The following is a 19346-nucleotide window of genomic DNA, read 5'->3' on the forward strand; positions in this document are numbered from 1 at the left end:
CGACCAATGAGGAGAACTTGCGCGGTCACGTGAGAGGTGAGCAGATTAAATAGCTTCTAAATACATCTAAGCTGTTTATGACTCTATGCGAATGCATACGTACGCTTTACATTTACCAGTGTTATAGTTCTGTGGCAAAAAAGGTAATTATAGTCCTTCAAGATCAGATCAGATGCATTCCTCTTGAAAGAAAGAGGCAACTCTAACTAGAAAGACTAGGAAGGAATCTCTTCGACATACTTTTAGATTTTACATGCAATGACTGCAACAGCAAGAAAGACGTGCGTAAGGATCGATACATACATAACTTGTATATTCCTAATCTTTACCTACATCCGCTCACTCACATCTATGCTCATATCAGGCAAAGAAACACCGAAGAAAAAAAGAAAAAGAACGAGTAGCTTTACCACAGTGATTAGTCAAAGTGCTAAAGGCTCGCAGATTAGCGCTAGTCGTCATCGTATTTCTCAGAGAGATTGCACAGGAATCTGCTCGTAGATATTCTCGCCGACGTTTCCTACTTCCGGGAGGTCGTAGAGAGGCTCTTTACCGAATGCAGCTACGTTTGCGTACACAACTTTGTCATCAGGTGAGCTAACGACGACGCCGCCGCAGGCAGAAGAATAGACAGGATTCGCCGTGTAGTGAGTACAGCCGCCAACACTGTCGCTGTCGTCTCTGTCTTCGGTACCGTTGCTCTCTCCGGCGCCTAATTTCTTACTCTTTTGCTTCTTTACGCAAAAAACCACTGCACCAACGACAATAAGCAGAAAAAGAGCAGCTCCACCTGAAATTAGTCCAAGAGTTGATTTTTCTAATTCCGGCGAATCTTTTTCGACGGGCGACGTCGAGTTTTCGACCGTAATAGTGTCGCATGCTTCGACGAAGCTCTGATCCAGATGCGAACATTCTTTCTTTATCACTTTTAAGACGTTTTTACTCTTAATTGGTTCGTTATTCCGAAGAGCGACAAAGCGAATTACCGACGACGCCTGCGAAGGGATAATATATACAGCAAATAATCCGGTCGCATTTCGAGTCGATATTTGGAGCGCTTCTCGCAAGAAGAGCTCTAATTGATTTCGAGAGTGCGCGTCGACAACACTCTCGTTTCCAGAGACAGGCAATGCGACAAGGTACGCCGACGAAGCGCAGATAAAGTGTCGCTCGCCGATGCCACGTGGCAAATCGATTGCTTTCGGAACGCATTGTGTATTTGCCGGACATGCGCCGTCTCGACACACGTGCGTTGGAAACGAGCACGCTTCACCTGTGTATCCAGTTGCGCAGATGCACGAGTATTGCGCAACGCCATCGTAGCACGTGCTTGCCGGTGCGCACGGTGACGAGACACAGTCATCAATGTCACGCTGACAGTGAGTCCCAACGTAGCCATCGGTGCACTCACACCGATACTCGTTCAGAAAGTCGACGCAATGACCGTTGACACCGCACGGATTTGACGCGCACTTGTTTACTTTACGGCGGCAATCGAACGGCAAATACCCGGCATCGCACGTTTCGTTACTGCAAATGCCAATTTCTGTTTCGTAACAGTGGTCGGTTACAGCGCACTCGACGCCGTCGCCATCGTAACCGTCGTTGCACGCGCATTCACTTGTCTTCGCATCGACTCGAAAGCAGGTGGCGTTCGGATGGCACCGGGCGGCACCTAAGATGCACGGATCGGCTCGTCGCACATCGATTCCAAGACTCAGTACGGCAGACGCAGGGGGTCGTCCGGAGTCCGTTGTATTTACCTCCAAAACGAAAGACGACACCTCGTCATAGTTGAGACTGCGATTCAAGTGTAGAGAAGTGGTCGAGCCATTTGTGGTCAAGTAGAAGTACCTTGAGTCTTTTACACCGTTCACCGACATAAGCTCGTAAACAATGAGACTGTCGTTCTCCCAATCAAAGGAGTCGAGAAAACCAATTCGGTGACCAACGGACGCATTTTCGTACACGTAGGCGCCTTCGTGCACGGTAACGTTTACCGGAGCTTCGTTGATGTCGATAACGGTGAATACAAGAGTGCGACTTAGACTCGACGGCGGGTAACCGTTATCAATAGCCAATACAGTCAAAGAGATGTTGGGATTGACAGCGCTTTCAAAGTCGAGACTTAATGGTCGAACGACAACCAATTTCGAATTATTGACAATCTGAAAAAATAACAAAATTTTAGAAAATGTAACTTATAAACTTTTACTTTGAATGCGTCCGCAAGGGGGCCGATGAGAGAGAACGAATGTGTCTGCTTTACGTCATCGTCGACCGCTTCTAAAATACCGATTGGAGCCTGAACTGGGGTGTCCTCGCGAACTAGAAACGATCCGCTGAACCGAATATGGGTCACCGGTTCATTAACGTCCAAAACTTGAATGTCAAACGAGTGTACGATGGACATTGGCGGTTGACCGTTGTCTACGCATATGACGGTCACTTGCATATTAGCCGTCGTCTCGTAATCGATCATAGCACTGCTGGCGACGAAGATCTGTCCATCAGCAACGGTAAAATACTTCGAACCGTTAGCCAATTTGCAGGCGTGCGTTTGATTGTAGTCTTGGTCAACGACGACGATGTCAGCCACAAGGGTACCTGCTGCAGAATTTTCGACAAGGCTCTCATTGGCCTTGTTTATTAGAACAGCAGTGGGAGGATCATTGACGTTGAGCACGCGAACAACGACGTCGCTCTTATGAGTGCAAAAAGCAAAGTTATCTGCGAGCTTATACACACTAAAGAAACACTTACGGTGACGGCCTGACGAGGATTTCCGTCATCTTCAGAAGTAACTGTTACTGTTTCCTCGCTTTGGGCTTCAAAGTCCAATTCACGCGAGCGTTGCAGTCGAAGAAGATCGCGATCGACATGGTAGGAATCTAAGCAACAAATGGGTATAGAGATCTAGCTGTGACCAGCGTTTGTCAAACCTCTTCCGCTATCTTGGACAATGTAGGAGTACGTTTGGCCCAAGTCTTCGTCGACAGTGAAAAGACGTCCTACGACAGCACCGGGAGAATTTTCTTCGACTCCTCCCGAAATTAAATACACTAGAGTCGGACGATCGTTTACGTCTTTCACTCGAATAGAAATCAAGGCAGTCCTGCTCGCCGGCGGAACTCCGGTGTCAGTCGCAGTCAAACGTATGACGTAGTTTGGCGTCATCTCGTAATCGAGTTCAGCCGTCGTTTCAACGCTCGTTCCATTGACAACAAAAGGCTGATCAGCACTAATGCTATAGCTGACGCCCTGCTTTGAAGATCCAGCTTCGGTGTCCGGATCGTACGAAGTGATGTCACCGACGACGCTACCCGGCGGAAGATTCTCTTGGATTTGGTACGAAGTCAGTTTGATGCGAATTGGAGCCTCATTAACATCGGATATGTAAATATAGTATCGGCCGTCAACAAATCTGGAAGGAACGCCGTCGTCACTACAACGAACCTACGAAGTCAAATAAAAGCTAAGTGCATCTAGTGTACGTAGACGAATGTAATCTCTCACGTCAATAATGTGACGAGGCTCTCGTTCGTAGTCTACTGTGCCTTTAACAATCAGCCAATTTCCGTTCTGAATTCCAAATTTACCACCGCCACTTTCAAGTAGTGTGCACGAAAATGTCTGCCCTGAGTCTTCGTCAAAAGCAGAGAACGTTCCGACTAGTGTGCCCATGGGAGAATTTTCTTTCACAGTGTGGTTCCCTGATAGGTTCAAATTTCTAGGCCGGTCGTTCACATCTCGCAAGCGAATAACGAAACTTTGGTCGTTGTACAACGACGGAGATCCGTTATCTGAACTTCGTATAGTCACGTTGATTTCGCTTTGCTTTTCGTAGTTAAGCAAGCAGTAGACTCCGCCTTCGGCTAAACAGAGAGTGTTAGAGACGGCTACTTGGACTTCGGTCCCACTCAAACGGAACCGGCCTCCCGGATTCGAAAGCAGTCTGTAGGAATGTCGTTGACCGATATCCGGATCTAGTGTTGCCAACCAGCCAATTGCCATCCCGTCGGGACTGTTCTCGTCCACGTACGAATTGGACAGCTAAAAGAATTCGAGACAAGAAGAGATAACGGAGCTGAAGTAGAGTACCTTGATTCGAGTCGGCCTTTCATTAACATCTTCTACTCTTATTGCAAACGCGACGTCTAAAAAGAGACCTTTACTGTCTGTGCTGCGGATTACGATCTCATAGCTAAAAAGAAAAAGGAATAGTTTTCATGCAACTAAAAAGGATTTAAGATACCTATTTGGCGGCGTTTCGTAGTCAGGGCTAAAGTTAGCAAACAGCAGACTTTCGTTTACATAAAACTTTCCCTCGGCACTGTTTCTCAACTGATACGTGTGAGAGCTGTTGTCATCTGGATCAAGCGTAGTCAACATTCCAATTACCGCACCGACTTTTACATTTTCTTTAACGCTTCTTGTCGAAAGAAGAATCTAGCAAACACTTATTATCTTCAGCCTATCTTTTTCAGTGCCGCACCTTCGCTGGTCGCCTGTTAATCCAAGAGCAATAGCTCGTTCTATACGCCGTCCAAGCACCAGAAGATAGGCAAGTTATCAATTCAGGCCCGTTTATCAGTCGGTAGCCTTGAGAGCAAAAAACCCTACAAATTCGCCCAAACGTTGTGCCGGTGTTGCAAGAAATTTTAGCCTGACGGCAAAGCGTCGTCGCGTTTGGACAATAAGTCGTAGAAAAGGGCAAACCACAATCTCTTGGTTTGCACGTTCGGTTGTCGTTCGTCAGCACGAAGCCCCTGTCGCAAAAGCAGCGACCGTCGGCACAACTGTGCTGACATCCACCGTTCGCCAAACCACAATGTCTCGAATCCTTATTACAGATAGTTGCAGACGCACATAAAGAATGATACTTAATTAAAAACAGTACCGAGAGGATAGAACATTGCTTTCCGCGGCAGTAAGGCGACTGCAAGACGCTTCGACGACGATACGACAAACCGACAGAGCAGAATTCCGTGCAGCTACCCCACATTCCCCATTCACTCAACTAAAATAATAAAGGGTACATAGAAAAACTCGTTGGGAAACGATCACTGCTTACACGGCAGTCAAGGCTTCCCTCGTACGACGTGCATTGAGCTGATTCTCTAAGAGACTGGCAGGTGCCACCGCAGAATGACGGCGTTGCTACGGCGCGAAAGCGGTGCTTTGTTCCCACGCCACATCTATTGCTGCAGGCCGACCACGACGACCAGCTTGTGACAAGACAGTTTTGCGACAAATATCGCGAACAGGCTTCGACTTCTCGCAAATCCGGACACGGATGTCCACCGCAACTCTCCAAGGTCACATTGGATCGAGACCGAAATCTAGACAACTAAAGAAACATTCTTAATTAAACAGGTATCACGATACCTTGTTCCCCATCCACAAAGCGTTGAGCACGAGCCCCATTCTGCCCATTCGCCGGCCGTACAGTTCTGCGGACAGCAGCCTGCAGTACAATTTACACTTTGACCACTTGGCGGGCAAGGCAAGCCCTTGCAGCGAGAATTCATCGTTATGTTTCGATAGCGAAACCTAGTTCCCAACCCGCAGCGACCGTTTGCTGCATAGCAAGCGCCGTACTGCGCCCATTCGCCAACGCGACAGTCGACCGAGTCGAAACGCTCACAAGATTGCGATTCCGCGTTGTGGGGGCAGGTGGCGCCACCGCACGACGCCGCTCGTATGGGAACGACCGTTCGCGTTTGCACGCCGCGGCCGCATATGGCCGTGCAGCTGCTCCACGCACCCCACGTCCATATGCAGTCTCTCGCGCAGCAGCCGCATGTTATAGTTCGCGAGTCGACGAGCGTCGGACAAGCGGCGCCGCCGCACTGCGACGATCTTCCAATGGTGCGGTAACGACGCTGCGTCGTTCGCGTCTCGCACGGGCACTCGGATGTCCACGAGCTCCAATAGTCGACGGTACAGTCAACAGGACAGCATCCTTTGTAGCAAGAAATCGACTCTGATCGGATCGAGCTGCACGACACACCGCCACAGGATGAGCTGCGAGAAACGCTGCGATAGCGATAGCGACTTGCTTGGCCGCAATTGACGTTGCAGCTGCCCCACGATCCCCAATCGTTTAGCGCACAACTGTGAAACAAAAATATGGTATCATTCTGTGGTTACGGTGAAGTTTTAAACTCACTTTACGGAGCAGCAGCAGTCCTTGTATTCGTGAGTGCCGGAAGAGTAGCAATTTCCTCCGCAACTTGCGTATCTGTATTTGCTTCGATATCTGATCATTGTTTCAGAGTTGCATCTGCACGACGACCACCTAGACCAGCTGTTGAAGGCACAGTTGTTGGAGGAGCAGCGACGACGGCGCCACGACAACGTTTGGTGAACGAGAGATGCCGCCACGACAAGCGAAATAGCGATTGTCAAAGAATGCATGAAGCCACCTAAGCCAGATGCCTAAGAAGATGTCTTTGGCCAATTCGAAAAGCGTTTCCGATAAATAAACAATTGACGGTAGTGAAAGTGAAAGGAAGCGTTTGACAGTGAGTTTCCACCAACAAGCTGCTGTCTTTGCATAGATAAGATAAGACGACCATTTCTGCAAATAGCCGTTTATACATTCGACTCCATTGAGTGACAAAACGGAACTTAATAGATCTGCATTGGTGATTTTTCCTTGTTGTTGTGGCACTGTTGTGGATTGATTTAAACTAAACAACAACAAGGCCAAGTGACACAACGATTACTACAAATCATACACCGGATTGACGTTGACATTTGCACCGATACGTGACCAACAAGCCATTCCACACCGAACATATTTTCTCGTCTGCACGCACAGTGAAGTTGGCGAAGATAATCAATCAAAAAAACGCATCAATTCATATAACAAATGAAAAGAATAATGATACCTCAGATGGCTTCTCGATGTTATAACTTCTCTGCACAACCGCATAGTCGAGACACTCATTTGCATCTTCCGCTGTCTCAATTATTTAAACAGCATGCCCGCCATAAAATGGCAATGACAAGAAGGGGTCACACAAAGAGTACATAAGATGATGACGCGAAGAAAGGCGATTGCTACGCACTTGCTCAAGTCGAAATCCGTTTTCAGTCGAGAGAAAAGCTTCCACTTTATCGTCATCTTCCTCCTCCACATTGAAGCTAAAACGTTTGATGATGCTACGACTTTGTTTGTTGAAAAAACACGAAGATAATTATTATATATCTACAGTACCAAGATGTCCTTTAGTAAATCAGAGTTGAATCAAACAGACGGCTCATATGCCAATCAAAACATACGCACAAAACAAAACAATGACGTATCGCTAAATTAATACAAATGTCTACAGGAAACTTAATCGAGATTCCCGGAGTTTTAATTAAGTGGCTGATTGATTTACCAGCATCTATTAACTGAGGAAACTACCGACACCCGAGGCTAAATAGATTGAAACCTCCACCCAGCTGCAGCTCGCTTGGGAATTAACCCTAGAGCGATCGCGATGAGGAGAAGATGATCATGAAGCTAGTCTATCAGCTAGAGGTCTTACCTCCTTTTGGCAAATAAACCCGCTTACTTATTTACATTCGATAGCTATCTGAGCATGTCTCTTACCATACTCGCCGAGAAAGAGTGTGATCGATTTTGGCTGAATAGCACAGAACTCGATCCACCGTTTTCTATAACCAGATCTCTCTTCTTACAACAATTCTCGTCGACTTCAAAGATATTTGGGCTGTCTCATTGACCGAAATATCGAAGAAACAGCGAGAACGAGCGAGGAGTGATGTACCTTAACGCGCGTTAGATAGTGGCAAGAGCATTTTTCAGGCGAAGAATGCGCGAATACAAAGATTGCAGACACTGTAGCCAAAAAAAGCAACACCGTGTAGCGCAAGTAACACAAAATAACCAGAAGATATCAGAATACCTCGCGATTCACAAAACTACAAACCCTTGACGTTGAAGTTCCTGCCTTGGCGTTAGTGTTTGAAAAACAAAAACTAAAAAAGAAAATAAGCTAGACGACACCCAAGTTTCAGACAAAACTACCCGTATTTTTCCTTATTCTTTCTCTTCCTGAAAACTAAAGACAAACAATAAGAATTACACCTAGTACCGCAAGGACAAACAGAAGAAGAGAGAGGAATCCAAAGAGCAACACCAGAGTCTAAAATATTGTTGTGCTATTGGCTGAGAAAACGAAAAATCAAACCTTTTAATGTTTGGTCGAAACAGACTGATCACAAAAGCTTCCCGCAAAGCCTTCATCGCACGAGCAGACGTTGGAATACGTGCGGCGACCATGATCAGAACAGTTGTCCAAACAAACAGGTAAAGAGCAGTCTGAACCGCCGTAAGCCTTCATCACAGAAACATTTACCTGGAGCGCAGCGCAATGCCCTTTGTAGCTGCAGTTACAGGGACATAAAGGAGTCGAACAGACGTCACCAGAGAATCCTGTAAACTAACACTACCTAACAGCACGTGACACTGTTAGGACCAGAGCCAGAAGAGCCAAAAGCTTTTAGATCTCTGAACGTGCATGAGGTAACACTTGACGCGCCGGTAGGGAGCTGAACACTGAATGGAAAGTCACCAGGGAGACGCTCGCTATGCATAAGCGGCTCTAACTTCCAGCCCAATTAACCGCTATAAATCGAATTAGCCCTTTCTACTTTCGATCTAACAAACAGCTAGTCCACTATAGACACGTTTCCGCATAATAAACTGGCGAAATAGATAATAGAAAAAATGGATCAGTGAAAAGCGACCTAGTTAAACCGCTTCTTCGCTCTCTGATTAACCTTAACCTCGGCGCACCAGCTGACGCTGCATTACGAAATGCTAATTTTCGGAGCAGATGGCAACGATTTCCTTCCAAGCTGACGGAAATTCGTCATCAGCGAATCATGCATCGTGATCGTGGTAGAACCGCACTTCTGCAGCCGCCGTAAAAACCGCGCTTGAAAAACCGAAAGTAAACTAATTAGCAATTAATTCAAAGACTGCTTCAAAACAAGACATCGTAGCACAGGGGCGTAGGAAAAATGATCGGTCCGGCTATATAAAGGGGTCTGCGGGGGAGGGGGTTGGGAATGCCCCCAGCCGCCAAGGGTGTGTGGGCGTGTTCGGTCAAAATTTCTAAAAAGAACTGTCCGGCTATCGCCGGACCGGCCGGAGTGGCTCCTACTTGTAGCAATCAGGCAACTAATGGACGCACGGCCTTTTGTGAGAGCCGATTGACAGTCATTCCATCTAGTAAAGGTCGATTTTCGTTAAGAAACAAAGTGAATTGAGTGGTTCAATACGGAAGAACGCTTAGAACGCTTAGAAACAAAACAAAAAAGAAAAAACCGTGACTAAATAACAATCAAAGCAACAGACTTTTTGTCAGTTTGGAAACTGTTTTCAGGAACAATTAATTAATGAAGAACCGTTTTACCAATGACTGCCTTGATGTCCCCAACCAAATTGCGAACAATTGTTCCAGTCAAAGGGACAGATGTTTCTTCAAGAAATTGATTCACGTCGACAAAATGCACATACTCGCCCTGCACCTTTTCCGGAAAGATCGCTACAATCTCCCCGCAAGCATTTATCTTTGACCTAAATTTCACAGTTTGCAAACGATTGGTCCCAAGGAGAGTAACTGGAATTTCGGTATTTGACTTGACAAAAACTTTGACTTGAGCCATTGCGTTTTGCATTACTGATTCGGTCTTCACTTCCGCTGCTGACGTCACGATTCGGATAAGCGATCCCGACGACGGTTGGAATTGAAGGACGAAGTCTGGCGTGTAAGTAATACTACCAGGAAGCGTCGTCGATACAGTCGTCTTCTGAATCCAACTACCGTTAAGGGTGACATCGACGGTTACATCGGTCTGGCTTGTGTTTGTGACGATTCCGCGTGCCAGAACTACCTGTGTACTTCCCTCATCTGACGGCTCCTCCACGTATTTAATTTTGCTTCTGAGATATTTGTAGGCAAAGCGATTTTGAATTAGGGTAATTGGAAATTGCTCGGCCTTGAAGTATGATTCGTCGTTCATGACAATACTTCTTGGTTCTTTGTGAAATATTCTCTTAAAAGCATCTCTAACCTTCTCGGGGCTAGAGCCTAAAGGGCCAAAAGCTTTTAGATCTCTGAAGGTGAGGTAACACTTAGCAGCCATGACGCGTCGGTAGGGAACTGAACACTGAATGGAAAGTGGTCGGGGAGACGCTCGCTATGCATAAGTGGCTCTAACTTCCGGCCCAATTAACCGCTATAAATCGAATTAGCCCTTTCTACTTTCGATGCAACAAACAGCTTGTCCACTAGACTCGTTTCCGTATAATAAACAGGCGACCTAGATTCTTCAAAATGGATCAATAAACAGCTTCTTCGCTCTCTGATAAACATTGGCCTCGGCGCGCCAGCTGACGCTGCATTACGAAATGCTAATTTCCGGAGCAGATGGCAACGATTTCCTTCCAAGCTGACGGAAATTCATCATCAGCGAATCATGCACCGTGATCGTGGTAGAACCGCACGTCTGCAGCCACCGTAAAAACCGCGCTTGGAAAACCGAAAGAAAACTAATTAGCAATTAATTCGAAGACAGCGTCAAAACAAGACATCGTAGCGCAGGGGAGTCCTAGTCTTTAGCTTCAGTCGGAAATCTGCCCAAAACGTGACCAGTGGCACAGCATGGAATCAGTCTCTATGTAGGATGCAGAGAGGCCTGCCCCTCAATTAATCCATGAAGCGAATACTTGCACAATTGGAAACCCAAGAGGATTAATTAAAACCAACCTTGCGATCCATTGATGGATAATAGATTTACGAGCTGGCACAACAATGGTCAACGATTAATACAATTGATATTCCTTTTTGGGTTTTGTTTCGCACAGAACGGACCTAGGAGGTTCACTTCCTCTGTAGCTTTCTTACCGAAGAGCATATCCACTGCTTCGCAACTGATCAGTTTCACTTTCGATTTGGACGTTTCATTACTGCTACTACCACGGCCACAAGCAGACGCTCTAGAAACACAAAGAGACAATAAAATGACTAAATAAATTATCAGTGATGACGTGCGCTTATTGTTCTTCCTCTCTTTCCTCTGAATTATCACCTCAGTTGGTTCCCAGCTACCCTCGGCTTTCTCCCCTAATACCCGCTGCCGCGCTCACTCAATTGATCTTTGAATCCCTCACGAAAATGATCGTGTGCTCAATGACGTCGATTCTTCTCGGTCCTCGAGAGAACACGTCGGAATAAGTCAAAAGGACGTTTCGATTTCGCAATTGGTGCCTAGCGTGCGGTACAGAGTTTCTAGAAATTCTTACGGGAACGTTTTTCACTGCGGGTTAGCGAGCTGCACTTCTGTTCTTAGGATTTTCGAGTGCTCCGAAATGATAAGGCACTCACATGAAGTGAATGCGGCATTCAGGTCCGAGGTGACGTAAGTTTTGTCATGTCGAAACTCGCGTAAAAGTAGTGAACGACGGAACGACCTCGCGTTCAAGGTCAGGATGTCGGCTGTTGCACTTCGTAAGTTGACGAAATGGTGAGCAGAGTTGCAATTAACGTGAATCGTAGGAAGAAGAGCAGCCAGAACAACGAGGGGCGAATGCACCCGGTAGATCGACCAGCTAGCTGATGGATGTCTCTCTCTGAGAGAGCAAGTCGACCTTGCGGTTGGTTGCTCATCTGGGTATTGTAATCTCCACTGTCTCGATATTCTTCACGAAGACATTCGATCGACCTACAGTATATCGTCTTGACGTCACTAATGGCTCAGGAAGCAAAAAATTTGCTATTTAGGCGCAGCTCGCTTTGCCGACGCGTCCAGTCTATCTGCTGGGCGCATAAGCTCTATACTGCGCTGAGAGCTAGCTCAAGGGTATCTTCTGCGTATGACATATCCGTGGAATATGACCAATACCGGTATTTGCCTCTTGGAACAGTTGTTGCTCCCTCTCGCCGTCCAAGCGGCAAGGAAATCAGGGTAAGAAGGTATTCGCTGGCCGAGAAATCAAGCGATTGCTACGATGAAAACGGGATTCGGACCAAAAGCCTTTAATATCCCGGATAAAAATGAATACAGCAAGGAAGAAGTCGAATTCACCGAACACTCTTATACCATCGTAGATAAGCGAATCTTTACTTTCAGTCGAGAAGCGTTGGGAGAAATCCGAAAAATGTCCTTTGCGGCCGTATGTCTTCCAAGACAGACTCTCGCGACGGACACAATTGTTTTGAGGCCCGAGAGGCCCCGTCCCAGCGTCTCTTTAGGGCGGTTCTTTTAGTTTCAGTACTCTAGAGGCTAAATTGAGGTTCGGAGCAGGCATATTTAGGCTACATTCCAGCCATGCAGTTACCTACTTACCGACGACTTCTACTCGTTTCATCACTCTGGTAATTCTAAAGCATACGTATTCGTTCGCAGAGAAAGTCATACGTGATTTGAGCACGATTTAATCTTCTCGCTTCACACCTGAGCGCGCACGTACGCTATGCTCAAAATGAAACAGAGTGAATTAATTATTCAATACGGAAGAACACTTAGACAAACAATAGAAAAAGGAAAACGCCGCGACTAAATAACAAGCAAAAAACAGACATTTTAGCAGTTTGTAAACGTTTCTCAGGAACAATGAAGAACTGGTTTACCAATGACTGCCCTGATGTCGTCAACAGAATTACGAACAATAGCTCCAGTCACAGGGGCAGATGTTTTCTCAAGAACTTGTCTCAAGTGGACAAAGTGCATATACTTATCGTGAATCTTTTTCGGAAAGATCGCTACTATCTGCCCGAATGCATTTATGTTTGTTGTAAAGTTCACAGTTTGCAAACGATTGGTCCCAAGGAGAGTCACTGGAACTTCTGTATTTGACTTGACAAAAACGGTGATTTGAGCCATTGCGTTTTGCATTACTGATTCGGTCTTCACTTCCGCTGCCGACGTCACGATTCGGATAAGCGATCCCGACGACGGTTGGAAATGAAGGACGAAGTCTGGCGTGTAAGTAATACCATCAGGAAGCGTCGTCGATACAGTCGTCTTTTGAGTCCAACTCCCATTAAGGGTGACATCGACAGTTGCATCGAACTCGCTTGCGTTTGAGACGATTCCGCGTGCTAGAACTACCTGTGTACTTCCCTCATCTGACGGCTCCTCCGCGTATTTAATTGTGCTGCTGAGATATTTGTAAGCAAAGCGATTTTGAATAAGGGTAATTGGAGGTTGCTCGGCCTTGAAGTATGATTCGTCGTTCATGACAATACTGCTTGGTTCTTCGATAAATGTACTCTTAAAAGATTCTCTAACCTTCTCGGGGCTAGAACCAAAAGCTTTTAGATCTCTGAACGTGAGGAAACACTTAGCAGCCATGACGCGTCGGTAGGGAGCTAAACACTGAATGGAAACTGGCCAGGGAGACGCTCGCTATGCATAAGTGGCTCTAACTTCCGGCCAAATTAACCGCTATAAATCGAATTAGCCCTTTCGACTTTCGATGTAACAAACACCTTGTCCACTAGACTCGTTTCCACATAATAAATCGGTGATCTAGATTCTTGAAAATGGATCAGTGAAAAGCGACCTAGTTAAACAGCTTCTTCGCTCTCTGATAAACATTGACCTCGGCGTGCCAGCTGACGCTGCATTACGAAATGCTAATTTCCGGAGCAGATGGCAACGATTTCCTTCCAAGCTGACGGAAATTCGTCATGAGCTAATCATGCACCGTGATCGTGGTAGAACCGCACGTCCGCAGCCGCCGTAAAAACCGCTTGGAGAACCGAAAGTAAACAAATTAGCAATTAATTCAAAGACTACTTCAAAACAAGACATCGTAGCTAGGGGCGTAGGAAAAATGACCGGTCCGGCTATGTAAAGGGGTCTGCGGGGGTGGGGTGGGGTGGGGGGGATGGGGGAGGGGGGAATGCCCCTAGCCGCCTGGGTGTTTTTGCGTGGTCGATAACATTTCTAAACAAACCGTTCCGGCCGGCCGGAGTGGCTCCTACGGCCTTGATCGAAGCAATCAGGAAACTAATGGACGCACGTCGTATTGTGAAAGCCGATTGACAGTCATTCCATCTAGTAAACGTCGATTTTCGTAAAGATACAATGTGAATTAAGTGGTTCAATACGGAAGAACGCTTAGACACACATCGAAAAAGAAAAAAACCGCTCCTAAAAAAACAAAGCAACAAACTTATTGTCAGTTTGGAAATGGTTTTGAGGAACAATTGAATAATAAAGAAATATCCTTCCTAATAAGGAATCATCGTCTATGAGTCGTACTATCCTACTATCTCTGATTGATATTCGTTTCTGCTCGAGTAGATCGCTCACGAAGGTACTGACACGCCTTTTGAACTTCCCTCATTTTTTCATCGTGTTCTGAAAGAGTTCTGTCTTTTTCTATTTGCAGATCACGGACGAGCTAACAAAATGTATCGTAAAGTCCCCTTAGTACTACCATTAATCGCAATAACTACATGTTGAGACGAGTAAAGATTATTAGCGAGATTCCTCTCCTTTCTTTGAAAAGAAGCACTTTCCTCTTCTAGGCGACGTTGTAACTCTTGTACGAGCTGAAGAAAATCCAAAATATATCATTATCTAACACTAACACAGCTATATACCTGTTGAGACGCGCTGAGAACCTCAGCGAGACTTTTTTTTGCCGTGAAAGCAGTATTTGTCTCTTTTCCGCCTCATCAAGACGACTTAATTTGAAGCTCACCAAGACGCTAATAAATCGTAAATAATGGCTCCGAATACAAATCTCCATACTGACCCGTTGAGACACGTCGAGAGACTCCTCTTTCAAAACAGAAGCTCGCAAAGTGGGCGAAGAACGAGAGGACTCCGAATACTCTCTCAAAGTCGTCTCTTCTGCCAGAAAATTCCCAATCCAAAAAAAATTGCGTAAGCAAACCCTTTGCTAATGTTTTCTAACTGTGTGTGAACAATAGAACGCCATTTTTTCGTTAGGTCACATTACTTATTAATTATCTTCTAACAATTCATTGATTGACAATTTTCACATGTTTTATCAAGACAATTAACTCGTTTGTGAATGTCTATACTCTTTAGTCAGTTTTTGACTAGCACAACGATATAATAATAAATTTCATTCATTTCTCAATAAAATCGTCTCTAATGTGATCGCAACCTCGACACTTCTCAAGACATTAAATAAATTTAATCAATTGTTTACCGCACACTTGCGTACAAGCGCAACGTAAAAAATGATTCGATGAGAACGTACGTTGTGAAATCGTTTTCTCCTTTTCATCCGCTTTACCCGTAGAAGAATTCGCCTAATGAAACTTATATACGTCACAAAATCTCATCAATGGCTTCCTTTCATACGATGAACATATTCACAAATTTCTCTTTCATTCGTTGAAAAACTGTTTTCTCTTCTTCATCTACTGACACTGTAGAAGAAGCCGCCTACGGAAAACTCATATCAATACGTCACAAAATCTCGTCTATGCTTCCTCCCGTTCGCTGCAAAAGTCACAAGTTTTTCTCTCTTAGAAGCTAAAATGTCTTTCGTAGAATCTCACTTTGACCTTAGCATAAATATTGCATCATTTTACAATTACAATATTCATCATTCTTTCATATCCCAAGAAAATGGCTTCCAAAAACGGCGTTCTTACGTCCTGTCAATGAATTCTTTATAATTATAGATTGCTCATAAATCAATACGTCATAGAGAGCTTCAATGTCTGCCCCAACTGAAAGCAAATATTCAAAGTGATTCCCCCAACATGCCCAATGAAGATAAGTGTTTCCCCGCTAACAATCATTGTACTGAAATATTGTCTGGTTCATCGGATAGAAGCCACAGCCATAGCCAAGCCATTGTATTTTGATTTCCCCGCCCAGAATACTTTATTTTGTTTGACACTGTCTAACGTCCGGGAAGTAATCACCATAACAACAAATGCTGTTCTACTCTATTCATAAACTGGCGCCCATATATTTGGATGTGACGATGACTTAAACTAAACGCTTTATTGAATACCAATTTAGTTTTATGATTGACATTCAATCCCAATCCAATGAGTAGTCGTTTAACAATTCTCTAATGACCCTCACAAGTTGCATATGCCAATGCTTCACCAAACTAAAAGCATCTCATTAGTAACAACCCCAATGACAGTTTTACTTACGTTGCGCTCTGCATAAATATTGCATCCATTCTCAGATAAAACTTCCATCACTTCTCTATTTGAGCGGCTGAATGTAGGGGCGTCATAGTCTTTTGATAATAATTAGAGTATTGATGCTAATAAATAAAAACCGATTGGCGAGCTTCCATGTGTGCTCCAGCTGAAATCAAATATCTTGCCATTTCAGCGTCACGTGCTATATAAAGGCAAGTTTTTCCATACTAAATACGCCGTGAGAGAATCGATGTTTTGATTTCCTGATTCGACACTACTCATCGCACCTCATTTGTCGCTGTCTTCCACTTTTCCGGATAACGTCGAATATATGAAGACGCAGTTCTTTATCTCCGTTTCCGACAGCTGAAAGAAAGGCTAGTAGAAACGCACGTATTCGTTAGAATCGTCGAACAGCAAAAGGAATAACGACAACTGTCGTCGCTATTCGCCATTGTGAGAGAATTCCAACTTAATGACTTCGAGGATGCGCAGTGAACCAAGACCCGTACAATGTCGTTGCCATCTCTCATACCTATGACCATACTGTAGAATTTTGAGGTGAACCCAGTGGTCATGTAGGTCCGACTGTTTATAGAGATAGATTCAATAAAATAATAGCAATTTTGTACATGCACCTCACTACGTCGAATCGGATCCGTCAGTACGCTCACTAATTTCTCATAGTCCGTAGTATGTCGAATCTTTTGAAAATCCTTCGTAGATCGTCGTTTCTTTATCGAAAACGGTCCTCGACTCGTCAACATCTTCCTCAGAGCCGAAGACGAATACGATTTCTTCACTTTCACCCTTTAGAAGCTCTTCTTCAATTTCTTCGACGTCCCTCTCTTCTCCTCGTAAAATTCAACGAAATACTACGACTTTTCAGGCCTCTTTGAAATCGCTGCCCATTTCCGTCCAAAGTCCGAAGAAAGACGCTGCCGTTGCCACGGTAACAGTAGTAGTCGACGAGAGCGGCAAAACGACGCTTGAAATCGGAGAGAAAGTCAAATTGGTTTTGAATCGTTTTGCGCGTCCAGCCAAGGAATTCTTCCATTGTGGATTTGAAGGGCTGGAGGAGATCAGGTAGCGAAGTGAGAAAGACTTCAGCTGCCTTCTTTTCTACGTCTAAAACAAAAGAGAACGAGAAATATTTAAAGAGAAAGAGAACAGATCACGTGCAGAAAACTATTTAATTACCTTCGAGTTGCTTGTTAATGTTATGCTTTCCATTTCGTCAAAATTCACGTTTGAGCATAGATTCTATTTCATTTTTGGTTTGAGGTAGCGACAACATCAGCTGGAACAGGAAGTGAACATCTCGCGGCTGAAGTCCCGGCACTAATTCATTAAAAAGGAATGAATATGTGTAAACACTGAAATCATCTCTTCCATTTACCTCATCGTATTTTTCTCATGTAAGCGGATACAACGTATTGGAGAAGATTGGACGACTTGTCTTTCGTTTTTGACGTTCTTTAGGTTGGATAGAATGTCCAAAAAGCAAACGATTCGGCCATTCCACCTGAATTCTCAGCAAGCATTCATGTAGTTCCTTAATTAAGGCAAGAACTAAGCCCATTACAGAGCTCACGGTAGTCAAATGATGAAGAGCCTAAAACCCTCAATTAAAAAAATCAAAAAATCAACATTCATTTATTTAACCTCTAAAACGAGACGAAAATTGGCGAAATCCAGCGTTATGTCGCTCTGCTAGCAGTTTATTATGAAGAAAAGCACTAAAGACTATTTTTCAAACCCAGAAATGGTGAAGAGCTGGTAGACAAATCATTACGGTTCTTCAAGAATCTCATCGCTTCGTTTCCCACCGCGAATATGAGCGCCAATGCGCTCCAATTCGTCGGGGTTCAAAGAGCTGGTGATACTGATATATTTCCATAACGGATACATCAAGATTATAGACGCCTGTAGAGAAAAAAGGAGTAAATAAATAAACATTTTCAGATAGATTTTCACCCCGTAAGTGTTTGATATCGTTCTTATTGCACAGTCTCTTTAGATTCAATAGATTTACGAGCTGCCAAAGCAATTGCCAACGATCAATACTATTAATTTCTAATTTTTACCTTCTTGGCCTTGGTTTTGTTCAGGACTGACCTAGGATCATTTCCTTTGCGGCTTTCTCAGCGAAGATTGTCTCCACTTCGTCGCAAATAATTAAACTCCAGTTTCAGTTTCGATCTGGGTGCTTCGTCACTGCTTCTACCACTGAAACAAGAAATAGAAGAAAATGAAATAAATAAATAAATTATTATTATTGATGACGCGCGCTTGCTTTTTCTTCCGCTCCATTCTTTAAAGACTCACCTTAGACCAGCACAGTCGATTCCTAGCCACCTTCGGCTTTCTTCCCTTCTACTAGCCGGCCCACTCATTCGATTGACGTTCTAGTCCCAGGGATCACACATGAGCTGAAGTAAACAATAGGAGAGATACACAAGACGGCTAGAGACACACAGGAGATATTCGTCGTTCTTTTTAGTTCATTTGACGTTGCCTAGGAAAGTGCACGACTGCACGTGCACTCTAGATGTCACCGCTGTCACCATATCAATGCTATGTTCCTATGAAAAAGAATGAAAAATGTGAAATCAAATGTAGTCTCTACCTTCGCGCTCTCAACTTACACTAAGCTCGTATGGCACTACAATGCGTCCGAGACGGAGCTGCTCACCGCTAAGTCGATGGTGCCGATCGCGCGAGTGTCGTCGCTGAAGAAATAGCGAAGCGACTGGCGGTTTTCATCGTTTACTGAACTGTGGGGCTTGAATGCATCCTCTGAGGCGGGTGAAAAGCAATCTAAGAGCCGGTGAACTCGACTTCTTTCTCATTCTCAGAATTTATCCGGGATAGTAGCTGTTCAACAATTCGCGTCCGAATCCGCTCCCATCGCGGCAATCGTCGGTGTTCTCGGCTATCGAATGCGTTCTCACTCGGTTTCTCTCGCCGTTTTTACGGCGAAGAGGGTGTAAACCCTTCGCGAAGGAGCAAATGACGCTGGTTTCTTCCTGTCCTCCCGGATATCAAGTGCTCTTCCACCATCCCAGCAAAACGTTTCCTCCCCCAAAGTCGATAAGCGCTCCGTGACAGCCTAAAACTACTACTCACTGCTTCGACGATGAAGTACATTACGAGCTCAGTGCCGCG

General features: G+C 44.9%; 1 protein-coding gene and 3 long non-coding RNA genes across 8 annotated transcripts; all 4 read right to left on the reverse strand.

Moving 5' to 3' along the window:
• Window positions 1-286: 286 nt before the first annotated feature.
• LOC136198927 (protocadherin-like wing polarity protein stan) lies at window positions 287-7841 on the reverse strand. Of its 5 annotated transcripts, none has more exons than XM_065988998.1 (15): window positions 7696-7841; window positions 7542-7640; window positions 6897-7479; window positions 6173-6814; window positions 5389-6117; window positions 5075-5342; window positions 4901-5020; window positions 4496-4843; window positions 4256-4449; window positions 4102-4204; window positions 3517-4053; window positions 2943-3456; window positions 2764-2891; window positions 2216-2704; window positions 287-2168 (listed from the first exon to the last, which is right to left on the reverse strand). In XM_065988998.1, exons 4-15 carry the CDS (start codon window positions 6418-6420, stop codon window positions 471-473), a joined length of 5376 nt encoding a protein of 1791 aa, XP_065845070.1. In that variant the 5' UTR covers window positions 6421-6814; window positions 6897-7479; window positions 7542-7640; window positions 7696-7841; the 3' UTR covers window positions 287-470. The 5 variants fall into 5 exon arrangements, with proteins under 5 accessions (XP_065845070.1, XP_065845069.1, XP_065845068.1 ...); XM_065988997.1 differs by having other exon boundaries at window positions 6897-6967; window positions 7077-7479; window positions 7542-7841; XM_065988996.1 differs by having other exon boundaries at window positions 6897-6971; window positions 7077-7479; window positions 7542-7841.
• Window positions 7842-7884: 43 nt separating this feature from the next.
• Window positions 7885-8450, reverse strand: LOC136198930 (uncharacterized). The gene is made up of 3 exons (XR_010672936.1): window positions 8208-8450; window positions 8045-8162; window positions 7885-7995 (listed from the first exon to the last, which is right to left on the reverse strand). It is a non-coding gene; the product is annotated as an uncharacterized lncRNA (long non-coding RNA).
• A 1789-nt stretch (window positions 8451-10239) lies between these two features.
• LOC136199110 (uncharacterized) lies at window positions 10240-11375 on the reverse strand. Its single transcript, XR_010672980.1, has 2 exons — window positions 11116-11375; window positions 10240-11023 (listed from the first exon to the last, which is right to left on the reverse strand). It is a non-coding gene; the product is annotated as an uncharacterized lncRNA (long non-coding RNA).
• Window positions 11376-16755: 5380 nt separating this feature from the next.
• LOC136198883 (uncharacterized) lies at window positions 16756-19173 on the reverse strand. Its single transcript, XR_010672913.1, has 10 exons — window positions 18827-19173; window positions 18657-18763; window positions 18507-18610; window positions 18266-18407; window positions 18156-18216; window positions 17974-18104; window positions 17844-17917; window positions 17578-17793; window positions 17379-17519; window positions 16756-17306 (listed from the first exon to the last, which is right to left on the reverse strand). It is a non-coding gene; the product is annotated as an uncharacterized lncRNA (long non-coding RNA).
• Window positions 19174-19346: the final 173 nt, after the last annotated feature.

Source organism: Oscarella lobularis, chromosome 20 (assembly GCF_947507565.1).
Source record: "Oscarella lobularis chromosome 20, ooOscLobu1.1, whole genome shotgun sequence".
NCBI classification, from domain to species: Eukaryota; Metazoa; Porifera; class Homoscleromorpha; order Homosclerophorida; family Oscarellidae; genus Oscarella; species Oscarella lobularis.

Excerpts from the sequence above, each read along its gene's own strand:
- LOC136198927 (XM_065988998.1), bottom strand. The coding sequence starts at position 6,420 with ATGCATTCTTTGACAATCGCTATTTCGCTTGTCGTGGCGGCATCTCTC. Across the intron at positions 2,705-2,763 it reads ATCCTCGTCAGGCCGTCACC|AGCGACGTCGTTGTTCGCGT; the intron begins GTAAGTGTTTCT and ends TGCACTCATAAG. Across the intron at positions 2,169-2,215 it reads CCCTTGCGGACGCATTCAAA|ATTGTCAATAATTCGAAATT; the intron begins GTAAAAGTTTAT and ends TTATTTTTTCAG.